Source organism: Hipposideros armiger, unplaced genomic scaffold (assembly GCF_001890085.2).
Source record: "Hipposideros armiger isolate ML-2016 unplaced genomic scaffold, ASM189008v1 scaffold_70, whole genome shotgun sequence".
In the NCBI taxonomy this organism is placed as follows: domain Eukaryota; kingdom Metazoa; phylum Chordata; class Mammalia; order Chiroptera; family Hipposideridae; genus Hipposideros; species Hipposideros armiger.
The window spans coordinates 1,815,500-1,843,172 of NW_017731420.1; the positions used below are offsets into that span (position 1 = coordinate 1,815,500).

The 27,673-nt window shown below is 34.9% G+C and overlaps 1 protein-coding gene across 6 annotated transcripts in view; it reads left to right on the forward strand.

Annotated features, from left to right (window-relative positions):
* The window catches only part of VPS13B (vacuolar protein sorting 13 homolog B), an 810,211-nt gene that overhangs the window by 9,920 nt on the left and 772,618 nt on the right, over positions 1–27,673 (forward strand). For all 6 annotated transcript variants that reach the window (XM_019642540.1, XM_019642536.1, XM_019642534.1 and 3 more), the window contains exon 3: positions 6,907–7,050. In XM_019642540.1, the coding sequence (XP_019498085.1) occupies positions 6,907–7,050 (144 nt within the window). The remainder of the gene's footprint in view (positions 1–6,906; positions 7,051–27,673) is intronic.

Sequence of the window (27,673 nt, forward strand, 5' to 3'; positions counted from 1 at the left end):
ATATATATATATATATATATATACACACACACACACATAAATATGATCTGTTATTTGTTGTGATACCCTCTTTTTCTTGATATTGGTAATTTATATCTTCACCAATATTGCAAGGGTTTGATTAATTTTATTAATATTTAGAAAGAATTAACTGTTGATTTTTCTGTGTATTGTATTTTTGCTTTTCTTGTCGCGTATTTTTGCTCTTGTTATTTCTTTCCTTCCACCTCTTTGGATTTGATTTTCTGTTGGTTTTTCCTACCTTTCTGATGTGGAAGCCTAGGTCATTGATATTTTCAAGCATTTTCTACTCAAATATATTAATTTAATGCTATAAATTTCTCTCTAATAATCTATTTAGCTCTATCACATAGAATTTTATATGTTGTCTTCATTATTCAGTTTGAAAAAATTTTCATTTTCATTTTGATTTCTTCTTTGACCTATAGTTTATTTTTAGAAGTGTGTTGCTTAATTTCTAAACATTTGGGGAGAAATGCTAATTATCTTTCTGTTGATTTCTTATTTAATTCCACTGTGCTCAGCATAATTGTCTGTATTATTTTAATCCATTATAATGTATGACTCAGTATATGGTCTTTTTTTGGTAAATGTTGCATATGCAATTTATAAAAAGTGTATTTTGCAGTTGCCATATTTTTCCAAGTCAGTTGCTTTAAATTGGTTAATGGACTTCTTCAAATCTTATAAATCCATATGGATTTGCGTTATCTGCTTGTTCTATCAATTACCAAGAGAAGTATGTTAATGTCTGCAGTTATAATTATTGTGGATTTGTCTACATCTTTATTTAGTTTTGTCAATTCTCACTTTATATATCTTGAAGTTGTTATCAAATGCATACAAATTTAGTATTGTGATATCTTACTCTTGAGTATACTTAAAAAAATAATTCAGAAATGTGCCTGTGTTTCACTGTAGTAATTCTTCTTGCCTTGAAGTCTTTTAAAAAAAATTAAATTTATTGGGGTGACATTGGCTAGTAAAATTGTGTAGGTTTCAAGTGTACAGTTTTATAATACACCATCTCTATATTGCATTGTGTGTTAACTACCCAAAGTCAATTCTCGCCTTGAAGTCTTTTTAATTATACTCTTTAAAAAATTATTTTACTTGCTTACCTTAAAGATTACAGAGTGTTTACTTTAAATGAACACTTTCACCATTTCCTGAACAATCTTACATGGATTTAACTCATATACTCTGCCCCTTCCCTACCATTTTTTGATGTTGCGGTCCCTAGTTGTTTTAGCAGTGAATTATCTCAGCCTTTGTTTATTTGGGTATACCTTTATTGTGCCTTCATTTTTGAAGAATAGTTATGCTGGATATAGAATTCTTAGTTGACAGTTATTTTCTTTTGTTATGTCATCTCACTGCCTTCTTGCCTTTATTATTTGTAATGAGAAGTTGGCTGTTAACCTATGAAGAGTTTCTTTGTATATTACAAATTGCTTTTCTTTCTGTTTTCAAGATTTTCCTTTGGTCCTGGCTTTTAACATTTTTACTATGTGTTTGGTTATGGATTTGCTGATTCTTTCTTCTGCCTGCTCAATCTGATGTTGAACTCTTTTAGTGAATTTTTCATTTCATTTATGGTACTTTTTAACCCCCAGATTTCCCTTTGAGTCTTCTTTTTTTTTTTTGTGATTTCTATTTCATTACTGATAATTTTCTGTTTAATGAATGAATCACTGCAGTTATATTTTCTTTAATTATTTAAATATGGTTTCTTTTATTTCTTTATAATTATAATAGGTGTTTTGAAGTCTTCGTGTACTAGGTACTACAGTTGAACACCCCCAGAGTTAGTTTCTGTTGACTAGTTTGTATGGTTTTCATGTTTCCTAGTTTTTTGTTGAAAACTGGACATTTTGGATCTGTTATAGCAACTCTGAATTCTGATTTCCTCCCTTCAGGGGATGGTGGTTATTGCTCTGGGTTTATTTGTTTAGTGACCTGCCTGGACTGAATGTGTGGTGTCTGTTTGCCCTGCCCTGTGTGGCCTCTGATGTCTGTGCTCAGTCCCCCTCCAACCTCCCCACAACTCTTTCTAGTTTTAGGACTGGCTTCTAATGGATTACCCGTGGGTCACTATATCTTAGTTGTCAGCCACTGATTGATTACAGGTTGTTAAACCAGTAAGGCTTTTGCTCTTTGGCATGGGATATATGTATATATTGGAAATGCTTTTAAAGTTCAGGGAGTTTACAAGTCTGATCAGTTTTTTTACTTAGTGTGTTTACAAGGACTCTTGGTCAATAATGAATGAGTAGGGGGCCGGCCGAGTGGCTCAGTTGGTTAAGAGTTAGCTTAAAAGCCCGAGCTCTGAAAACAGGGCCGCCGGTTGGATTCCCACATGGACCAGTGATGCTGCGCCTGAGCTGAGCTGCCGCTGAGCTGCCAACAGGTGGCAGGATGGCTCAGCTGGTGAGACCATGTGCTCCTAACAAGACTGCCTGTTTGATGGTGGGCTACGCCTGCTTGCAACTAAGACTGAACTTGGCACCTGGAGCTGAGCTGCCGCCCGGATGGCTCAGGGAATAGAGTGTGCACTCTTAACAACAAGGTTGCTGGTTTGACTCCAGCATGGCATGGTGGCTACACCCACCCGCAACTAAAATTGAGCACCTTGAGTTTAGAGGCCACGAGCTGCCGACAGGGAGCCAGATGGCAATTGGCGCCCTCCACAACAAAGATTGAACAACTTGGCTGGTCCCCTTCCCCAATTCCCCAACACTGTTTCCCTCCCCTAATTCCCCAATTAAAAAAAAAAAAAGAATGAGTAGTTTGTTAGGACCCTCTCTGTTGTCTTCTATCTTGGCGCATGGATGTAGCTTTTCAGACTACCAGGCAGGGATATGTGAAATAATATAAAAGCAAGGCCATCTTTAGCTGTCTTGTTCTCTGGATCTTTCTTGTTAATTTTCTGGCTGGCCTGCTGTTTTGTTGCATGTATCAATTAATAATGTGACCTCACCCTAGCCTTTCCTTATCCTCTGAGATTTTGGTTGTTTTGACAGCTTTGTCCAGTTTTGTCCTTGCTTTTTGGGGAGAGGATTCACCAAGCTCCTAACTCAGAATTCTTAAAGTTATGTTATATTCTTTTTTTTTTGTGGTAAAAACCACATAACATAAAATTTACTTTCTTAACCATTTTTAAGTGTATAGCAGTGTTAATTATATGCACATTGTTGCTCAACAGATCTCTAGAACTTTTTCATCTTCCGAACCTAAACTCTGTGCCCATTGGACAACTCCCTTTTCCATCTTCTTCCAGTCTCTGACAACCATTGTTCTATTTTTTGTTTCTGAGAATTGGCCACTTTAGATACTTCAAGTTGACTCACAATATTTGTTGTTTTGTGACTGGCCTGTTTCACTTAGCAAAACATCCTCAGTGTTCATCCATGTTGTAGCATGTGACAGAATTTACTTTTTTTGAAGACTGAATAATCAATTGTATGTATGTACCACATTTTCATTATCCATTTAACTTTTCATGGTCATTCAGGTTGCTTCCACCTCTTGGATATTGTAAATAGTGCTGTAATGAACATGGCTGTCCAAATATCTTTTCGAGATCCTGCTTTCAGTTCTTTTTGGTATATACCCAGAACTGAGGTTGCTATAGCATATGGTAATTCTATTTTTAATTTTTTGAGGACTGCCTAATACAGTTTTCTATAACAGCTGCACCATTTTACGTTTCCACCAACAGTGCACAAGTTTCAATTTTTTTTTTTTATAAGATATACTCTTTTTTTTTTTTATTTGTGGAATTGGGGGAAGGGGAAAAAGTTACATAGGTATCAAGTTTACAATGCTGTAATACATCAGCTCTTAACCAACACTCCACACGGCCGGCCCGAGTTTCAATTTCTTTACATCTTTGCCAACACTTGTTACTTTTTCTTTTCCTTTTTTTTTTTTTGATAGTGGCCATTCTAACAGATAAGAGATAATATGTCCTTGTGGTTTTGATTTGCATTTCCCTGATGATTAGTAATGTTGAACATCTTTTCATATACTTGTTGGCCATTTGTATATGTTCTTTTGAGAAATGTCTATTCAAGTTGTATCCATTTTAAAATTGGATTTTTTGTTGTTGTAGGTCTTTATTCTAGATATTAACACCTTATTAGATTTATAGTTTGCAAATATTTTCTCCCATTCCATAGGTTGCCTTTTTACTCTGTTGAATTTTTTTTTTCTGTGTGCAATTCTTTAGGTCATATTTGTTTTTGCTTTTGTTGTCTGCTGTGTTCATTTTTAAAGTATGGTATCCCTTTATTTCATGTTGGAATATTTTGTAATAGCCTATCTAGAATTAGATTTTTGAGAGCTATTCAACCTTCTTCTTAAGTTCTTTGCTACTAATGTCCTTTGTATAGTCATAGATGTTATGGTTTTAGGGATGCATTTTCACAGTGTATTTCTGAAGTTACTAATGAATAAAATATTTTTAAGTAGTAGAATATATTCTGAGAAGAAAATTGTTTGTGGTTATCAGGTTAGGGATGATCCGTCATTTTAGGGATGATCTGTCTATTATAACCATCGACATTTGTGTTTTGCCTTTTGTAAGGCATATATGTGTTCTCACTTGTTACCACAAGTCTATGATGAGGAAATGGAAAGGACCTTGTTTGTTGTCGGATGGTTAATAAGTGTTGAACTTCAGTTGGATTTCCCACACGGGCAGTGCGGTTCAAAATTCCATGTTGTAATATAGAGTCCTGCCTCTTGCGTCAGTGTTTGGTTAGTATCAATAGTTCAGTTGATTAGTAGCACTCTGATGATGCTAAAGTCTTGAATTGGATTCTGGTGTCTTTTGACTTTTCCCTGAGAAAATCCAGTTTGGCCTATATACTGTAACTTTGGTAGCCATTTCACCAATTATGATTGTTACACAAATCAGGGAGTGGTAGAGGTGGAAATGTAATTTGCTCATTGTCCAGATAGATGCATTTAGAAAGGCATTCAGGGCTCATAATGGAAGTATAGATGTAGTATAATGGTGGTTAAGAGCAAGGGCTCGGCATCATATTTTCCAATTTGGCTCTCCTAGATGAGTCATTTTGGGAAGTTACTTGACCTTCCCATGCCTTATAGTTTTCATCTGTACTTAACCTTTTGGGGTTCTTGTATAAGGATTAAATAGTAGCATGCAGGTAAAGTTCTTAGAACAATGCCTGGTACAGAGTAAATACTCAGTAAACATTGTCTTTGTTATTGATACTGAACAAATTATAATCTGTGCCAGTTGATTCAATATTGAAATTATTGCATCTTTAATAATGAGAAATATTTAAAAATTGTGATATTCGATTAGAGTAGAATAGTAGAAATAGATTTTTAGTTATTCTGCCCTTTAAGAAAACTTGTGAAAACATACATTAAGCCCACACATTTGTAATAATAATAATAGTAGCTAGCATCTTAATAATGTTTGCTGTTTGACGAAGACATTGTTCTAAGCACTTTATACAAATTAGTTTAATCCTCAAAGATGCTATTCTTAAACAAATTTTACAGATAAAGAAACTGAGGCACAGATGCATTATGCAACTTGCCCACTGTCATTGTGCTAAGTAGCAGAGATAGGATATAAATTTATGTTTGCTGGCTCCAGAGTTATTGTTGGTCTTAACCACTTTGTCATATTGCCTATATATAGTTAGCTATATTGCTACTATTTTGCTAAACCAAGTAGGTGAGCAATTGTTGGATGAATGAATAAGTGTAATATTTATCTTAACTTTCACAGAGTTACAATAACTGTAAAAATGTTATTAAAATACAATTTAAATACACTTAATTTTTTCTTCCTTGGTTGATTTATAACAAAAATTGTATTGGGAAGTGAAACAAATTAGTATAAAGTGATTGTAGTGACAGTTATGTTTTCATTTTTAATCTTCTTTTGAATAATAATGGAAACCAGTCAGAAAACATTTCAAATTTATGACCAAATTATATCCAGGTGCAATCTTTAATTAGGTAAAGCTTAATTTTCTTTTATTTAAGGTTGGTCAATTTTTATTTAGTCAGGTCATTCTCCTTTCTCTACTTTAATCCCCCTTTCAAGTTGCCTTACAGTCCTATTCTAGCTGTAGTTTAAAACACATTTTGAGGACATATTTTTAGGTGGAGATTTTAAACAATATACCATTGCAGTTATCTCAAGCACGACTTCTGTCTGCTGTGACTATTACCACCACTACCATATACGAACCTTTGTCATGTATTAGGCATTGTATATTATTTCCATTTGGCAGAGTAAGAAGCTGAGGCCTAGACAGGTTAAGTAGCTTGTTAAATATAACTTGCACAATCAGTTTTTGTAGTTTTAACAAGTAATTTGATACTACTATTTAACGATTTTTATTGGGGAATTGCGGAAGGGGAATAGTGTTGGGGAATTGGGGAAGGGGAACAGCCAAGTTGTTGTCCTTCAATCTTAGTTGTGGAGGGCGCAGCTAGCTCAGCTCCAAGTCTAATTGCCATCCGGCTGCCCATCGACAGCTCTTGCGGGTGGCCATAGCCCACCATTTCATGAAGTCGAACAGGCAATCTCGTTGTTAGGAGCACATGCTTTCACCAGCTGAGCCATCTTGCCACCTGTTGGCACCTCAGTGGCAGCTCAGTTCGGGCGCAGCTAACTGGTCCATGTGGGAATCGAACTGGTGACCCTGTTGCTCAGCGCTCGCGCTCTTAAAACTGAACCACTCGGCCGGCCCAATACTACTTTTTGATGAACAATAATTCCCAAACTATATTTGTGTTGGAAATTTCAGTTTTCTTTTAAGAAAGTAATTTGAATATTAGAATGAAAAAATATTAAGCACTTACTCATTTTTATTTACTATTTTGTGTTTGAAGGAATTGAAATTACCATTCACCTTTTTAAGTGGACATATTCACGAATTGAGGATCCATGTACCATGGACAAAATTGGGTTCGGAATCCGTAGTAATTACCATCAACACAATGGAATGCATTTTGAAACTTAAAGATGGAATGCAGGTATGAAATTATTGAACCTAGTTGTTTATATTAACCAATTTTATAGTTATTATTAGTGTTTGATATTTCTTTAACTTTTGAGATATGTCAACTTCTACATAAATAAATCTTAGCTTATGTACTTACTATATATATATTTTTTAAAGATTTTTATTGGGGAATTGGGGGATGGGAACAGTGCTGGGGAATTGGGGGAAGGGGAACAGACAAGTTGCTGTCCTTTTGTTCTTCAGTCTAGTTGTGGAGGACGTTGCTTCACTGGCCCAAGTTGGCACCACCATTGCTCTCTTCCCGGGCGAGGCAGATCAGTCGCCGGCTTCTGGACGGTTGCTGGCTGCTCACGCTGGCTGCTGGCTACACACGGTAGCCCATGGCAACCCACTGCCACAGGGGCTGCAGCCTACGCCGTCGCCGGCGACTCATGGCAGCCCAGCTCCAGGTTGAGCTGTTGTTCAGCATCTTAGCTGTGGAGGGCAGTGTCACTGGCCCTCATATGTGGGATCCGAACCGGGCCCTCTGGCATCCCAAGCCAGTTCTTAACCATTGCGCCACTCGGCCGGCCTGTACTTACTATATTTTTACATGCCTATTAAAGTAACATAATTAGAAAAGGGTGTTCTTAAATTTGGATAAAATATCCTCAGGGATATTTTTGTACTGATTTCACTTATCTGACCATAGCCCTAATAGAGATAACGTAGATTGCTTATTACCTATATCCTCTAGAAGTGGGGCCTGATTGTGTCCAACTTTCAGGTGAAGATTTTTGAATTTTTGCAAAGTAACTGCATGATGTTTAATTTACATGACATTTGTAAATGAGGTGAAATCTTCTCATGTTTTTTTTTTGGAATGTAAAAATATATTGAATCTTCTTTTATATGTCAAATTTCATTGTTGTCTTTGAAGTTTTGGCATCAGAAACTGACTTTTTTTTCTGACTTACTTCTTCTCTGACTTATCTTTAATTTCTCTTTAGTGTCTTTTTTTTTTTTTAAATAAAGCTGTAATATTGAATTTAAGGTGTTTCTACCAAAATTTTTTAATCTAGGAAGCAAATAGGTATGGACAGCAGCATAATTGTGATGAATTTTTTTACTTTTATCTTGCAGAAAAGTAGTGTCTCTATTATTCATTTTTATTACTTTTTCTTTAACCCACATTTAACTTTCAGTTTTAAGGGAGGCTTTCTGGAACCAAATGAATTGAGTAGTAAATTGATTATTTTTGTAAGTACATAAAGGCAATATTAATGTATCCCAAATATAACTTCAATTGTGTGAAATTAACTAAGGTTATTTATGAATTGTTGAAATCATTTGCTATATTTTAAGTAGATACTTTGAGTGTCTTATCAATCCACTGGGCTCAATTTTTTTTTTCCTGTTATGAAATTTTTGATTCAAACCTGTATTATCCAATTTAACTTAACTAATGTAGTTCTTGGAAGTAAGTAGACCAATGCTATATATTGCCTTGAAAATTTATTGTGTGAACTTTAAATATTTGGGGGGATTGATTTAGAAATCTGTAGATAGTTATAATTGTAACAAAGTTTTATTTTACATTTATGTTTGGTAATACTTAAATGGTTCTTAATAATCATCTGTTCTTGGAATCTAATTTTAAAAAAAAGTCTGGACTTGGTTATGCCACCCATGCAGTGCTCCATATTACAAGAAAAAAAAAATCCAGACACTAAGTAGTTTTTCAATGGGAAGGTGGAATTTTCAAGGCCAGATGTCCCCATAAGAAACACATTTTAGAAAAAGCAAATTACAACTAATTATAGAGGCTGCAGAAAAAGATTTGTAACACATGATTTAGTGCCACCTAGAACTAATATTTGATATTGGACCATGCAGATGGCTACTGCAGGAATGATCAGATTTCCGGCTTGCATGGTATTTGAGACTTGAATTTTGTGGTGTGTACAGCAAAAGGTCATAGTGTCACGATTGTAAACCACTCTCACAACAACTATTTTTTACAGATGTTTAAAATTTTGAGGTAGAAAGGATTTTTGAGAATTGCAGTTGACATTTGAACAAATTATTCAGCAGTGTACACCCCCGGAGAGTAACACTTGTGTTCATGCTAGTGATTAGAATTAATTTTTCAGTAAGAACATTATAGATGAAACACATTTTTAAAGTTTATTTTTCTATTTTAAGCATTGATTAGTACAGTAGGAAATTAAGTTAAAAAATTATGTACTACTAAAACTGAATAAATTATTTCAAGTTATTACATTGTAGAATCATGAAGAAAAGACTTATTTTCTAAATAAAATTAATTTGGGATGATAGGTTAAATGAAGGGAACTTTTAGTGTTATAGATATTACTCTGTTAAAAGTCATACTACTAATATATGAGAATGTAATAAAATACAATTTAAAAGTTAGAAATCTGAGGTTTAATTCAGAAACGATTGCAAAAATATAATATTGCTAAATGCTTTGATAAGAAGACATGTTTAACTTGTAAAGTTTAGTTTAATTCTACCAACATTAGTTGATTTCCTACTCTTCAATGCACTTCAAAAGCATTGCTAAGATTTTTATATAATTTTCTCTGCAAAAGACAATAAGGGAGATTATTTATAATGATTTGTGTGTGACTCTAGTGAAAATAGTTATACTGTAATATACTACCTTCATATATCTTTGTAATCAGTTTTAATTATAGAGATTTTTTGGATGACAAGGTGACCAAGTTGTTGTTTTAGGTTAAATAAAGGCCATTTTGATGTTCATTCTGAATTATTTTTAATATAATGATATTTTACTCAGAAAATATTTACGAACGTTTTGGTCATGACTCTGACATATCTGTTGTCAGTTCGTAGTGCAGATTTAAATCCTATAGAATTGTTACTTGTGAATTGGTTTTTTTCCCCTTCGGATTTCACATACAGAATTTGATTCATGACATATCATCACCAATGGTCCAGGTCTGACTTGTTTGTTGATTTAGCTAGTTTAGTCTGCTGTAGCCTAATTGAATAAATGCTTGTGGACCCAGCACACAGCTCAAGAACAAAAACATTACCAGTAACTTCCATTTAGCTGTGTGCTCTTCTCCTTTTGCATATTCTTGCTTGCTCAGCCTCTGGGGATTTCATTTGTAAAACAGGGCAAGACTTGTTACAAAGATCTTTTATTCTATGATTGTATATGGTTTCTCTGCTCACTGTGTTTAACAAGTCTTGCGAAAAGCTTCGTCAACCTAAAGAGAGTAATAAATTTATTTTTAAAGTACTTATTTATTCTTGTCTTTGTACCACCTAGAAAGTAAACTTTTAAAATCTTTTGACTAATAATTATAATCATTTGTAAGGTTGTTTACACAAGTAATACTTATTTACACACAAAAAAAACTTTAAAAGATCTTTTGAACCTAAACCAAAACTTTAAAATACCACTAAAAATTTGAGATAAATAACCAAGATTTTTGTTAATGTATGTGCCTTAATGCCCTGGTTAGTGCTTGGCATTACAGGACAATCTTGCCTGACATCTCTCCTTGCATATTTTAGTGCTATGGAAATCCGTTATTGGTTTAGATAATCTAATCTCAAAGGGAGTAGAGAAGTATCTCAGCTTGTTGTTGAAGCTCAAATTGGAGGAAGTGTTGGTAGGTCTCTTAATAATATTTTATGCCCCCCCCCACCCTCCCAGCCCTTAACACTATAATTCTCTTAAATAAGGCTGGATTAATCGGATTGACTACTGCTGTGGTTTTAATGTGTCCCCTTATATTCATATGTTGAAATCCTAACCCCCAAAGATGATGGTATTAGGAGGTGGGAGATGCTTAAGTCATGAGCATGGAGCCCTCACGAATGGGATTAGTGCCTTATAAAAGAGGCTCCAGAGAAATCCCTATTCCTTCATGTGAGGGCAGTGAAAAGGAAACAGCTATTAACCAAGCAGAGGGCCCTCACCAGACCATGTTGGCACCTTTGATTTTGGACTTCCAGCCTCCAGAACTGTAAGAAATTTCTGTTGTTCATAGGCTACTCTGTTTGTGGTATTTTGTTATAGCAGCCCAGTCAGACTAAGACAACTACCTTTTCAGAAATTCAGATGTGGTTCAGAAATGCTGATTTAGGCTGTGGAATTTACTGTACTGTTATTGATTCCCTCACTTCCACTGTTATAGGTTAATGATGGTGGTGAGATAATAGCAGATAACGTAGTCTAGATTAGCCTCCTTACATAAAAAAAATGAGAAATAGGGCCGGCCGAATGGCTTAATTGGTTAAGAGTGCGAGCTCTGAGCAACAGGGTCGCCGGTTTGATTCCTACATGGGCCAGTGAGCTGCGCCTGGGCTGAGCTGCCACTGAGCTGCCAACAGATGGCAGGATGGCTCAGCTGGTGAGAGCACGTGCTCCTAACAACAAGATTGCCTGTTTGCTTCCCTGCATGGGATAGTGGGCAATGCCCACCGGCAAGTATAATTGAACACAGCACCTTGAGCTGAACAGCCGGTTGGCGACAGGACTTGGAGCTGAGCTTGCTGCGCCCTCCACAGCTAAGATTGAAGGACAACAACTTGGCTGTTCCCCTTCCCCAATTCCCCAATAAAATCTTTAAAAAAACAAAGAGAAATAGAGTTCCCTATAAATTATGGGTAATGTCTTTACTCCCACTAAGGAACCACTTTATGTTGTGAAGGGAATGAGTACTCTGGTACTTTTCCTGGGTAACAGCTCAGAAAAGCTACATGATTGTTAATAACATTAATTATAATAATTTCATATTATTTTGATATAGTGGAAGAATATCTTAGATGGAGTGTGTGGCTAAATAATTTCCAACAGTTGGCTGGATTTGCTGTCTATAAATTTTAGGCCTTGGGTTTGAGTTCTTATTTCTAGTGTTACAACTGTACTGATGCAGTAGGGTTGGCCAATGGAGAATCTGACCTTTTGTGTAAAGAAGGTGAATGGAGGATTCAGCAGAGGATGAGCTAGAAGTCCCTGAGAGTGTTTAGTAAGTAATCTGCCCTGGTAATGGACCAGATAGAAAAGTGGAAATGTTGTACAATGGCAAACCCAAGTAACATATAGCAGTAGAGGACGACTAGTAGTAGCTGTAAATGTCCCTTTACATCCTCAGCTGAGAGAAGGATAAACCAATTACCATGTCTGTGTAATATAACATTTTGTGCCTTGGTGAAGTTTTGAATTTGTGAATCTGATCTAGAATTTACTTGCACTAAAGGGATTTGTACCAAGCTCTTCTAATAAGTGAAGTATTCAGTTTATACTGAAGTACTGCAAGCATTACGGTGGTTCAGAGCCTTTTCTAATTTTACTGTGTATCTTGAATCTTCCAAAATATATTTAACTTTAAAAATATATGATATTGTCTTCTAAGTCTGTTTTTAGATGTTGTGTAAAGAAATAGATACCTTCAGGTTTCACTCTGAGTGAAACATTTTATTTACTTTTTTTTTTGATTATTGGTTATATTTCTTTTTAAATTTATATTTTTTCTAGCTTTATTGAGGTATAATTAACAAATTGTATACATTTAAAGTGTACAATTCATACCATTAAGTTGATTAACACATCCGTCACTTCAAATAGTTATCTTTTTTTTCTTTCTGTTTTTGGTGAGAATGCTTAAGATTTACTCTCAGCAAATTTCAATATACAATACAGTATCAATAATTGTAGTCACCATGCTGTACATTAAATCCTCAGAATTTATCCTTCTTAGAACTGAGAGTTTGTGAACTTTGACCAATGTTGCCTATTTCCCCCTAGGCTCTGGAAACCACCATTGTAATGAATTTGATTTTTAAAAAAATTTTTTAAACGATTTCACATATAAGTAATATAAAAATTTTTCTTTGTCTTCTTTCACTCACTGTAATGCCCTCTGGATTCATCAGTGTTGTCACTAGTGGCAGGATTTCTTTTTCATAGCTTAATAATTTGTGTGTGTGTATGTATGTGTATGTAAATATATACACACATGTATGAGTATATATACTACATTTTCTTTATCCACTCATCCATCAATGAATGCATGTGTTGTTTCCATATCTGGGCTATTGTGTGTAATGCTGCAGTGAACATGGGAGTGCAGTTATCTTTTTTTTTTTAGCTGAGCCATCCTGCTACCTGTTGGCAGCTCAGCGGCTGCTCAGCTCGGGCTGGACTCGAACCACTGTTGCTCAGAGCTCAAACTCTTGAGTGAGCTCTTAACCAACTGAGCCACTCGGCTGGCCCCAGTTATCTTTTTTAGATAGTGATATTCTTTCCTTTGGATAAATACCCAGAAGTGGGATTGCTGGATAATATGGTAATTCTATTTAAAAAATTTTGAGGAACCTCCATACTGTTTTCCATAATGACAATACCAATTTACATTACCACCAACAGTGTATAAGAGTTCCCTTTTTTCAATATTTGTTATCTCTTATTTATTTGATAATAGCCATCCTAACAGGTGTGAGGTGATATCTCATTGTTTTTTAAAAAAATTATTTGATTAAAAGTTATTGGGATGACAGTCGTCAACAAAATCACATAGGTTTCAAATGTACAATTCTGTAATACATCGTCTATATATTGCATTATGTGTTCACTACCCAGAGTCAGTTCTCCTTCCATCATCATATATTTGATCCCCTTTACCCTCTTCTACCATCCCTCCTCCCTTTTTACACTCTGGTAACCACTAAACTGTTGTCTGTGTCTTTGAGTTTTGGTTTCTTTATATGCTTGTTTTGTTCCTTTGTTGCCTTCAGATTTGCTGATTTCCTGATGATTAGTGATGTTCAGTACCTTTTCAGGTGCCTGTTGGCCATTTGTACATCTTCTAGAAAAACATTTATTCAGTTCCTTTGCTCATTTTAAAGTTTGATTGTTTTTTTTTCTGTTGCGTTGCAAGAGTTTATTTTATATTTGAGATATTAACTCCTTATCAGATAGATGGTTTACAAATATAGTCCCCCATTTCATTGATTAACTATTCACCTGTCAAGAAGTTTTCCCCCTATGTTTTCTTCTAGTAGTCTTCCAGTTTTAGGTCTTATAAGTTTTTAATCAATTTCAAATTAATTTTTGTGAGTGGTGCAATATAGGAGTCCATTTTCATTTTTTTTTTGCATGTGGATATCTAGTTTTCCCAGCACCATTTATTGAAGAGGCTATCCTTTCTCCATTGTGTGTTCTTGATGCCCTTGTCAAAGATTAGTTGACCATATATGCATGGTTTTATTTGTGGACTCTCAATTCTGCTGCTTTGATCCATGTGTCTGTTTTTATGCCAGTACCATACTGTTTTGTTTTTTTTTTTAAGTTGAGCCATCCTGCCACCTTTCGGCAGCTCAGCAGCAGCTCAGCTCGGACCAGGAATCGAACTGCTGTTGCTCAGAGCTCGCACTCTTGAGTGAGCTCTTAACGAACTGAGTTACTTGGCTGGCTCGGTACCATACTGTTTTGATTACAATAGCTTTGGAATATAGTTTGAAGTCAGGAAATGTGATACCTCCAGCTTTGCTCTTCTTTCTCAAGATTGTTTTGCTCTTTGGTATCTTTTGTAGTTCCATAGAAATTTTACAATTGTTTTTCCTATTTATGTGAAAATGCATTGAAGTTTTAATAGGGATTTCACTGAATCCGTAGATAACATTGGATAGTATGGACAACTTAATATTCTTTCAATGCAAGAACGTGAGATACCTTTCCATTTCTTTGTGTGTTCTTTAACTTATTTCACCAGTGTCTTACATTTTTTAGTGTTGAGGTATATTACCTTCTTGGTTAAATTTATTCCTGAGTATTTTATTGGTTTTGATGCTATTGTAAATGAGAATGCTTTCTTAATTTCTGTTTCAGCTAGTTTGTTGTTAGTGTATAGAAATGCAACTGATTTAAAAAAAATAATTTGGACTATATCAAACTAAAAAGTTTTTGCACAGCAAGGGATACCATCAACAAAATGAATGGGAGAAGATATTTGCCAATGATACATCTGATAAGGGGTTAATATCCAAAATTTATAAAGAACTCATACAACTCAACACCAAAAAAACACAATCCAGTTAATAAATGGGCAGAGAACATGAATAGACATTTCTCCAAACAGGGCATACACATGGCCAATCGATATGAAAAAATGTAAAACCACAATGAGATATCACCTCACACCTGTCAGAATGGGTATCATTAATAAATCAAAAAACAGGTGTTGGCAAAGATGTGGAGAAAAGGGAATCGTGGTGCACTGTTGGTGGGACTACAAATTAGCGCAGCCACTATGGAAAACAGTTTGGAGGTTCCTCAAAAAATTATAAATAGAACTACCTTATGCCCCAGCAATTCCACTTCTGGATATTTATCTGAAGAAATCCAAAACACTAATTCGAAAACATATATGCACCCTTGTATTGACTTCAGCACTATTTGCAATAGCCAAGATATGGAAGCAACCTAAGTGCCCATCAATAGATAATTGGATAAAGATGTGATACATATATACCATGGAATATTACTCAGCCATAAAAGGAATGAAATCTTACCACTGATGACAACATGGATGGACCTAGAGGGTAATATGCGAAGTGAAATAAGTCAGAGAGAGATAAATACCATATGATCTCACTTATATGTGGAATCTAAAGAACAAAGTAAAACAAAACAGACTCATAGATACAGAGAACAAACTGATGGTTACCAGATGGGAGGGGGGTTGTGGAGTGGGTTAAGGGATTAAGAAGCACAAATTGGTAGTTACAATATAGTAATGGGGAAATAAAGTACAGCATAGGGAATACAGTCAATAATATTATAAGTATGTATAGTGCCAGGTGGGTACTAGACTTAATGGGGGGATCACTACATAAGTTATGTAAAGGTCTAAACATGATGCTGTACACCTGAAACTAGTATAAAATAATATTGAATGTCAACTATAATTGAAAAATAAAAAAGAAATCCAACTCATTTTTGTGTATTGATTTTGTATCCTATAACTTTACTGAATTTGTTTATTCTAAGTTTTCTTTTTGTAGTTTTTAGTTATCTATATGTAAGATAATGTCATCTGCAAACAAAGATAATTTTACTTCTTTACAAGTGGGATGCCTTTTATTTCTTTTTCTTGCCTAATTGCTCTAGCTAAGACTTTTAGTACTACGTTGAATAAAAGTGGTGAAAGTGGATATCCTTGTCTTACTCCTGCTTAGAGGAAAAGCTTTCAGCTTTTCACTATTGTTACCTGTGAGCTTGTCATATATAGCCTTTATTATGTTGAGGTACATTCTTTATGTACCTACTTTGCTGAGAGTTTTTATCATAAATGGATGTTGAATTTTGTCACATGCTTGTTCTACATTTATTGAGATGATAATGTGATTTTTATCCTTCATTTTGTTAATGTGGTGTATCACATTGATTTACATATGTTGAATCATCCTTGCATCCCTGGAATACATCCACTTGGTTATGGTATATGATCCTTTTAATGTATTGTTGAATTTGGTTTGCTAATATTTTGTTGAGGATTTTTGCATCTGTGTTCATCAGGGATATGTTGGCTTATAATTTTCTTGTGGCGTCCTTTTCTGGTTTTGGTATCAGGTAATGCTGGTCTTGTAAAATGAGTTTGGAAGTGTCTCGTCTTCTGTTTTTTTTTGGAAGCATTTGAGAAGGATTGGTATTCTTTGAATGTTTGGTAGAATTCACCAGTGAAGCTGCCTGGTCCTGGACTTTTGATTATTGGAAGGTTTTGGCTTACCGATTTAATCTCTTTACTAGGAATTGGTACATTAAATTTTGATTTCCCTAAAATGTCTTTCTTTTACGTGCAGTCTTCATTGATAGTGTATTTGGTTTCGTCAGGTTGGCAGTTATTTTCTCTCAGTATATTTTTTTGGAAAAAAAATATATATTTCTAATTGTATTTAAGATTTTTTTTCTGTTTTTTGTTTTTTTTTGTGTGTTCTTTAGTTTCATAACAGTGCCTCTGGAATAAATTTCTTTTTTGTTAGCCTTCTTGGGATTTATTGTATTTCCTGTATCTATGGATTGATATGTTTGATTACTTCTAAATAATCCCCACTTTATTTTTTTGAATATTAACTCCTTATTCTCACGGTTTTTGCCTTCTGAAACTCCATTTACACATATTAGACCTCATTTTGTCCTTCGCATCCTAACCTTTCATGTTTTTTATCTCTTTATCTCTCTGTGCTGCACTATGTGTAATTTCCTTAAATCTGTTTTTTATCTAGTTCAGTGAATCTCTCAGACCATGAACCTTTGTGAAACTCATAAGAGTTTGAAATTTAATGTGATCTAGTGGTTTTCAAAGTGTGACCTGAAGACCGTCATGGATTCCCAAGTTTTTTCAGGGTGTACATAAGTTTAAAATTACTTTTATAATAAAACTAAGACATGATTTACTTTTTTCCATCATCATTCTCTTATGAGGATAGAGTAGAATTTTCCAGAGGTTACTCGATGTATCATATTGCAACAGATTGAAGGCAGAAGCAGATATGAAAATCCAGCTATCTTCTGTTAGGCCAGATTTTTTAAAATGTAAAATAATTTTACTCTTTTTACTAATTTTCTTTTTGTTTTGGAAACTATAACTGCTTTTCATAAAACATAAAAACTTAAAATTTTATAATTTATGGTAATTAGTAATGTGATTGATTTATTTAAAAGTAATTATAAAATTATGTATTTACAGAGGGTGCCAAAAAATGTATATACATTTTAAGGAAGGGAAAACTGTATTAAAATTGTAATAATATATACTGATAACAGTGAAATCTGAAGAATCTAAAGAATAGAATAGGGCCAGCCGAGTGGCTCAGTTTGTTAAGAGATAGCTTAAGAGTGCGGGCTCTGAGCAACGGGGCCACCAGTTCGATTCCCACATGGGCCAGAGACCTTGTGCCTGAGCTGAGCTGTCGCTGAGCTGCCAACAGGTGGCAGGATGGCTCAGCTGGTGTAACAACAAGATTGCCTGTTCGATGGTGGGCTATGCCCACCCACAACTAAGACTGAACTCGGCACCTTGAGCTGAGCTGTAGCCTGGATGTCTCAGTTGGATAGGGCATGCGCTCTTAACAACAAGGCTGCCGGGTTTGACTCCCACATGGGATGGTGGCTTTGCCCACCCACAATTAAGACTGAACTTGGCATCTTGAGCTGAGCTGCCACCCGGATGTCTCAGTGGATAGAGCATATGCTCTTAACAACAAGGCTGCTGGTTTGACTCTCGAATGGGATGGTGGCTACGCTCACCCGCAGCTAAGATTGAACACAGCACCTTGAACTTAGAGGCCATGAGCTGCCGTTGGGAAGCCAGATGGCAACTGGCGCCCTCCACAATGAAGATTGAAGAATAACAACTTGGCTGGTCCCCTTCCCCAATTCCCCAACACTGTTCCCCTCCCCCAATTCCCCAGTAAAATCTTAAAAAAAAAAAGAATAGAATAGACTCTAAAGAATAGAATAAATGAGCAAACTAATCAGAAACAGTCTCAGAGATACAGAGAAAACACTGAGAGTTGCTAAATGGGAGGGGGTTGGGGATGAGGCAGAAGGTGAGGGGATTAGACAGCACAAATTGGTAACCACAAGATTGCCACGGGGATATGTAAAACAGTTTGGGGAATATAATCAATAATGTAAAGATTTTATTGGGTATCAGATGGGCACTTGTCTTATTAGGGAGATCACTTCGTGGACGGTGTAGATGCCTGACCACTGCAGTGTACACCTGAAGCTGAAGCTGAATAATACTGAATGTCAACTATAATTTAATACATATACATAGTCACAGGATGTGGAGTACAGCATAGGGAATAGAGTCAATGGAATTGTAACAGCTATATACGACATCATGGGGTAGTAGATTGGGAGACGGGGATTATCGCTATGTGAGGGGTATAAATGTTTAAAATATTACATTGTTTTGTACATCTGAAACTAATAAAAAATATGCCGATAATAAAAGATGAATACAAGTCACATTTGACTTCTGCAATTACACATTGCTATCGTAATTTAATTCAACTTCGAAAAGTAATACATAGATAACATCTCTTAAAATGTGTATATATTTTTTTGGCACCCTGGTATATACATTTATAATGTATATTTAAACTTTTTCTCATTTTTCATTTCTCATATGGTAAATATGGGTAGTATAATCCACATACAGAAAAGGTATTTGGGGCTCTCAGCAATTTTTAAAAGGGTAAAAGTTTCTGAGATCAAAACACTTGAGAACTACTGGAGGTACTGAATTATTTTAAGCTAGTAAGCAATTTGATTGAATTTTAGGAAGTTGGTTTTTCACAGTGGAGGAATAGATTGGAGGAGGTGATTTCAGATAATTAGGTTCATTTTGCCATATTCTAGGAGAAAAATGATGGGACTAGATGGAACTAAGTAATTGGCTGTGGGCATAGAGAACTGGGGACAGATTTTGGAGGAAAATGTAGAGAGAAATTTGAAGTTCTAAGATGACTTCTGAAATTTTGGTTTCGGATGATTGGGGTGGATTATGGTGCTGTTAATTTAGATTCTTTTTAGAGATTAAAGACTTGTCTGTCAAACGTCCTATACTAACATAATTAGTAATTAGATGTCACTGAAGATTAGTATATTAAGTGGGCATCATTCATTGTGGGTAAGCCATGTACAAAATTATCATTTTAGTACTTAAATTATTTGCAGGAAAAGTTGAAAGTTTATTCAGCTAATCTTTATTGAGTGCTGTACTAAATACAGACGATATAGTGGCTAATGAGAGAGACAGAACCTTTCTTTCCTTTTGAATGTTTTAAGGAAAAATTGATATGTCTTTAGTGGTTTATGATTTTAATTTTAACATAGAAAATTTGTAGTGTTAGAACCATCAGGGGATAAAATATTTTGTTTTAGATTTAACTTTGTTTTTGAGCTGAAATAACTTCAGCGATTTAAAAACATTATTGAAAAGGAAATAAAAAACCCAAACCACAAACAGATAATTTGTAGATGGATGAAAATTAACGTAATTTTTTTTCAAACTCTATTATGTGCTTTAAAGGTTTGAGAACAGAAGATATTATTTCTTGAACTTCTACCTGTGTCTGCAGATTTCCAGAAATCAGAAGTAGTAGAAAGAAAACTCTTTTTTAGTTATCTGTTTGGAAGGTAACATTGTTACAAAGACCTGTTTCTTTAAAAAATACATATATTGATTTAAATCATAGAATCTTTCATTATATTATATATAAGCTTGAATTTAAGCCTCATGAAAATCAAGCTTGTCATAAAGTAGATGTTTGGTTAAATAAAAATTTTTTTTTTTACTTACTGAGAAAGTTTCAATTCTTTATGGATGTTTCTGAGGGGTTCCATTGTACTTGTTTTATCCTTAGAAAGATTTTTCTTTTTTGAGCTTGGGTGATTTTATTCTCCCATAGCTCTTCTATTTTATGAAGATGAAAAGTCACATTTAGATTGAGACAAGTAAGGAATTCTGTTTCATGAAGGACTTTCTAAGAATGTTATGAATGATTTAAAATAGGGGATTGTAGTATAAGAGCCTGCACAACCTTAATTATAGTGTTCAACATTATGGACACCATAATTTATATGTCTAAATGCTGCAAAGAGAACAAAAAATGCTGATTTGAGACTTTGCAGCTTGCTGGTAAGTTACAAATTCTTTTTTCCTCTTTAGCCTTGAACCATCCTAGTGTGTTACCTGGGATTAAAGATAATGAAGAGCGCAGACTGCAGTTTCTGGTGTTTATTTCTGTTTGGTTCCCAAGTTCTATAGGTTTTCTTTCTATCCATAAAATGCAGTGGTTCTCTGATTTTTGTTTTGATGATTAGATGCTACTAATTTTATTTTGTCTTGAACATGGTCATTTTGCCAAGATTTTCTTTTTGAAGCTTGGATGTCTAGTATTTAGAAACTGTACTGAGTCCACATCTGAGCCAAGTTTTTTATAGACAGGTTGTAGTTGGGTTTAACTAGTTTGACAATTTCTGTCTATTAATTGCAGTGTTTTAGATTAGTTACATTTTATGTAGTTTTTAATATGGTTAGGTTTAAGTCTGATGTCTTTTTGTTTTTTATTTGTTCTGTCTAATTTTTGTCCCTTTTTTCTTCTTTTTCTGGCTTATTTTGGATTAGTTGAGTATATTTTACCAGTCCATTTTATCTTCATTATTGATTTATTTCCTATATCTTTTTATTTAATTTTTTAGTGGTTGTTTTAGGTTGACAGTATGCATGTTTTACTTAACTTCATCTAATTTCAACTAACATACCACTTCATGGATAATGTATTGTCCTTTAGTATGCTTATAACAATATGTTTCTTCTTATCCCCTGCCATCATTTGTGCTGTTGTTATAATCCTTAGTTCTGTACATGTTACAAACCCAATATATTGTTGTTGTTGTTATTTTTGTTACTGCTTTGAACAGTCACTTTCTACCAGAAAGTGTCTTTGTATTTACCTGCATAGTTATTTTTGGCAGTCTCCATTCTTTTATGCTGATCAAAGTTTTCATTTAGCATCATTTTACTTCAGCTTGAAGAACTTCCTTTAATATTTTTTGTAGTCCATTTCATGCTACAATTTTTTTTCAGCTTTTGTTTGTTTGAAAAAATCTTTGCTGCTTTCTTGGCTTAAAAATTCTGATTTCTGGATTTAAACTTTGGGATAATTTCTACTTGTCTGCTTATTGCTAGGGCTTTTCTCATAGCAGCTGTATCTACTTTGTATTCAAAAGAAATAGCAGGAGTTGGAATGAGAGAAAGAAGGCCAACTGTTAGAAGATGAAAGGATGTTAGTGAGAGTAATAGAAATAACTTAAAGTAATTGCTTCTGTCTACCTCAAAAATAAAATAGCCAGTTATTTTACCAGCAAAATGAGTTTATTTGGGAATAGCAGAGAATTACAATTTGGAACAAGCAAGTTATGCCTAACCATATGCAAGTCCAAGGAGACAAAGGGAAGGTTAGCTTGTATTAGGTTTTTAGAAGGAAATTGGAGAGGGTTGTTTTGGACAGAAGTTCACTGGAGAAGAATGAGTTCGAGGTCATGGCAGTTTCTCATTGGCTGCAAGTGGTGGTGGTTGCATTGTTGATGGGGCAGGGAGGGATCTTCGTTTTCTTAAATGCAGAAGATGAAATTGCTATGTGAAAAATGCCCTCCCTTGTCAAAATAATTCTTATTTTCCTTCTTCCTGTCGGCTGTGTAGGTTGCAAGGAGTGGTACGTCCCTGGAACCTCTTCCTTCAGGGATTCTTAACTCCTTTTTTTTTTTTTTTTTTCCTTTTAAAATTTTTTTTTGGGAATCCGGGAAGGGGAAACAGACAAGTTGCTGTCCTTTTGTTCTTCATCTAGTTGTGGAGGATGTCACTTCACTGGCCCATGTTGGTATTATGATCATTGCACTCTTCTGGCTGAGGCAGATTGGTTGCCGGCCATTGGACGGCCGCTCATGGCGGCTCACTGCAGCTCACTCTGGCTGCTGGCCGCTCACGGTGGCTTATGGCAGCCCACTGCAGCCTACGCCGTCACCGGTGACTCACGGCAGCCCAGCTCCAGGTTGAGGTGTTGTTCACTATCTTAGCATCACTGGCCCATGTGGGAACCGAACCAGCAGCCCTGCTGCTCAGAACTCGTGCTCCCACGCCAACTCTTAACCAACTATGCCACTTGGCCTGCCCCTTGACTCCTTTATAAATCAGGTTTCCTTTATTTATTTTTATACTTCCTTTTCTGAACTCTTTCAACACTTTGTTAACAAACTCTCTAATATTATTTGTTAAAAATTTTCACTTTAGATAAGTTGTTTATCCCCATGAACTTTATTTTCCTCATTTGCTAAATGAGACAGTATCGAATAGGATGTTTGTGATGATTATGAACAATATAAAGCTTCTTGAATTGTTTGTACCGTAATAATTACTCAGAATATTTTATAGTATAAGACATATTTATTCACTTAAAAATATTCCTTTATAAATAATATTCTGAAGTCAAGGATTTTCCGTTTTCCATTGTTACCAACTTTTATCTACTGCATTGTACCATGCACAGAATCTGAATGTAGTAGGTCCTGTCTTTACCATGTACCACCTTCATTCTACTTTACTAGCTTCAGTCCCTTATTTATGTCTAGACTTAATGGAGTCTTTTTCTTTCTCAATTTACTCAACATCCACTTATTTTTTAACCCACTGTAATCTGGCTTCTTCACTCATCACTCTAATAGACCTACTCTTTCAAACTTCTGTAGTGATTTGTTAGTGTTGCTAGTATAACTTAATTTTTGGTTTTTAGTTTGAGATGATTATAAATACTGTAATATTCAGATTTATTATCTTTTTGGTGAAGAATTAAATTTTCCCACATTGTCCAAAGATGGAATAATGTTAAGAAATGAATCTCATTTGGTGTTAATAGTTATTTTGTGCATCTGCATACAAAGAGTGATGATCAGCTCTCTTTAGTTGTGAGCCTAGACTTCAGAAAGAATTCAGCGTCTCCTGGCATGTCTTATTGTTTGCTTTAACTAGTCTAAATGCAAACATCTCCCCAGATTAGATCTCATTCTCAATTTAGTAGAACTATTATTTGCTTCTGAATTGTATTTGTTTTATAGGGAAGATAGGAAATAGCATTGTTATCTATAAATAAAATATTCTAATATTTACAATGTGTGTGGCAATGCCAAAAAAGGGGGAAAATGTTATTTAGGGGATTTTCATATGTATCAAAAAGAAAAGCCAATAAAAGATTTGGTAGACTATTTTAAGAAACAAAATAAATTATTATACTTTTCTCATTTTCAAAAAAGACAGAATTAAACTGTTTAATAATATGTGCTGTGAAAAATAAGTTCAGTATCTTTATGTTTTAATTTTTTAATAAGAATGTATTGTAGTCATGTACTGCATAATGATGTTTTGGCCAGTGACTGACTGCATATAGTATGGTGGTCCCATAAGATTATATGGAGCTGAAAAACTTCCTTTTGCCTGGTTATATCATAGCGAAATACATTACTCATGTGTTTGTGGTGATGCTGGTGTAAAAAAACCTGCCTACCAGTCATATATAGCACATATGATGTACAGTATATAATACTTGATAATAAACGACTGTGGTACTGGTTTATATGTTTATTGTACTATACATTTTATTATTTTAGATTGTACTCTTTCTACTTATAAAAAAAAATGTTAGCTACAAAAGTATTCTGTGTTATGCTGTATAGCCTGGGTGTGTAGTTGGCTATACCATCTAGGTTTGTATAAGTGTGCTCCATGATGTTTGCATGACAAAATTGCCTAACAATGTATTTCTCAGAATGCATCCCTGTCATGAAGAGGCACGTGACTGTGTTCTCTTTTAACAGTTAAAGGTAGTCAGAAATTTTCTTAACCATTGTTTAAAGTATCTGTGAATTAGGTGGGCACTGAAGTATGGAGTAGATGTTAGGAGATTTCAACTATAAACAAGTGTTTTTTATTTAAACAGAAAAAGTAAGATATTTCCTTTTATATTTCTATTTTTAGCAGTACACTCATATGATAGCTCTTCTTTAGAAGCCAATGTCTCCTTCATACATAGCTAAAGTGAAATGAATCATTGTAATCTGAGTACTTAAGAACTTATAAAGTTTATATTTTCTAATATAGTGTATAATTTAACCCTTTTAATCTTTATTTCTATTCCTTAAAGTGTGTAAAATTCTTTAAAATCTCAATTAGCTTCAGTAGTACTATTGAGAAATGGTACTATTGAGAAAATTCTAATGTGCTTTACTGAAAAATTATCTGAAATGCATTCTTTTCTTATATACTGAATGCTTCTTGAGTTTCTCTTCTTTTTGGATTTATATATGATTAGAAGATGTTCTCAGTACCACCCCCCACCAACATATTTATATATCTTTTTCCCAAGTTACTTTTAAATCTTATTTTCTTTATCATGTTGGCCAAATTTTAACTTTTGTATGTTTAGAATATGCTGTTTTGATAATATGCAGCATTATATAATTTCTTTCCAGAAATGTTTATAGTTTTGTTTTCCTTTGGGCCTCTAGAATTTTCTTCGATCTGTGTTCTTACACTTTCCTTTCTCTTGTTAAACCTTTACTGTTTTATTAGAAGTTGTTAATGAAAGGGATAACTAGAAATACCTTGTCTTCTTGGGATGACTTTTGCCAAGCAAAAAATTTATGCTTTTCACCCCCGCCCTCTAGCTGTCTTATAGATTCCTGCATAATTTAGAGATATTTGTCCCTGATTTTTCTTGTGTTAAATGATGGAAACACTGGGTTACAAAGCAAATACAGATTGAATTATTGTTTATCTTGTACATTTTAATTAAAATATATGGTTTAAAGCAGGCATCATCAAACAGTGGCTGATGGGCCTACTGCTTGTCTTTGTAAATAAAAGGTTTTTCGAAACAGCCACTCTTACTTGTTGAGTGCATATTGTCTGTGGCTGTTTTCATGTTTCTGTTATGGGAGTCTCAGTTCTTGCCCAGGCAGTGAAGAATGGAAGTTCAGCAAGCTGATTAATATGCAAGCAGGGTTTATGAGTGATACAGTCTCAGGAAAGAGAAGGGGCCTAGCTGAAGTGGGGGAGAGAGGGAGAGGGGAGAGGGGCGAGGAGGAAGGGGAGAGGGAGGGAGAGAAGCCTAGGTCCCCAGTATTAGTGATAGGTTCTCAGGGAAGAGAACAGGCCTAATCAGATGAGTGAGAGAGAAAGAGAGAGGGTTGGGGGAGAGGGAGAGAGAAGGAGAGAACGCGTGAGTTAGAGAGCTGGCACACAAAAAAGGGCCATAGAGCTCTTGTCTCCAGAACTTATAGTTTGCTGGGTGGGGTGAGGGAGTTACATATTGATTTGGCGTTAAAAGGTGGTACATGCCCTTCCATGGGAGGCTGTAACCTCCTAAGATGGGTGGAGGTCAGCTGACTCAGATCCTTATCTTGCTCCAGACCACCTCTCCTCTTCTGTTGTTGTAAAAACAGATAAGTGGCTGGAAGCAGTTAATCAAAGCTAGTTATGAGCTTTTTCTGTAGGCACTATGGACCCCCTCCCACCCCTCTTTCTACATTTTCTAACTTCTACCTAACGTTTTAACGGGCAGTGGCAGAACTGAGTAGTTGAGACAGAGCCTATATGGCTTATAAGCCTTAAATATTTATTGTCTGGCCTTTTACTGAAAAACTTTGCCTATGGCTGTTGTAATACAATTTTAAAATGATTGACATTTAATTCCATTAATATTAAAAGCATAAAATAATAAAAAATATATTGTTTTTTCTAGATTGATTATTGTGATAGGAATTTGCATGTGGGTGATTGCTAAAAATTTAGAGCCTTTAGTCATTTATGTTGAGTAGACATTTTCAGTGTAAACAGCATAGTTTGTGTGTGTGTGTGTGTGTGTGTGTGTGTGTGTGTGTAATATCTGATGTAGAAATAAATAATTTGGAAAAGTAAAGTATTATTTAATTTTAAATGATCAGATAAAATGTCTTGATTAAGTAATACTCAAATAATTCTAGCCCTTACATAAATGGAATCATTTTCTTTATTTTAGAGACATGAAGAAAACGTTAATAATGAATGATTAGAAATTAAATTATTAGACTATGTATGTGTGTGTATGTATGTGTCTGTGTGTGTGTTTGTTTTCATGTGTAGTGTGAGGCAGATAATATGGCTAACCAGTTCTCCCTGTAACGTTTGAATGGTCTCTCTTCCCCAATGATTCATAATTCCACATCTGTCATATTTCAAGTATTCTTATACATATCTGTGTCTGTTTTTAGGTTCTCTGCTGTTCCATTGGTTTATTTGTTTAAATTACTATAGTTCTATAATAAATTATAATGCTGTAGGAGGGGCAATCCCTACTTTCTTTACATGTCATATGTGCATATATAGATATTATTCATTCATATCTCTCTGTGAGAATCCTAATACATTTATTGTAAAATCTTTTAAGGCTGTTCTAGAAGATGAGTTTTATTGTGACTGAATTTCATTAACTTCTTTGGCTATCCTGGCATTAAATTTCTTTATGTGCTTTAGAATAGTGGTTTGTCAGGTATTTTGAATAGGAGGGTCACTGTTTATTTCACCATCTTTTCTCTCTCAGGCCCTTCTTTTGCTCATCTCTTCTTGTCAAGTAGTCTTACAGTTACTTCCTCTGGTCTCTGTCTAGAACCAGTTCTTATTTTGGCAGTTCAGGCCTCCTGCAGTGTTGATACGGGATTATATAGAGTTACTTGTGTCAATATTTATTTGCAAGATTTGCTTCCGACTCTCTTGCCACGCAGCTTCGTGATAGTCCAGGCAGCAATTGGCAGGAGCTCTTTTTGGCCTCCTTTCAAGAATTGGGGGTTTTACTACATTACTGATTTCAAGTGTTGAGCCTTGTAATGGTCTTCTGCCTTACATGGAGTATTTTGAGTCTTTATTTCTTACCTGCCTCTGCCAGCTTTTGCAACTGGAGCATAGACGTGTCTCTTCTTCAGTCTGACTCATTGCTTTGAGCCTAGTCAAATTTTCTTTTTTTACTTTATTGTTAGCATCACCCTCACC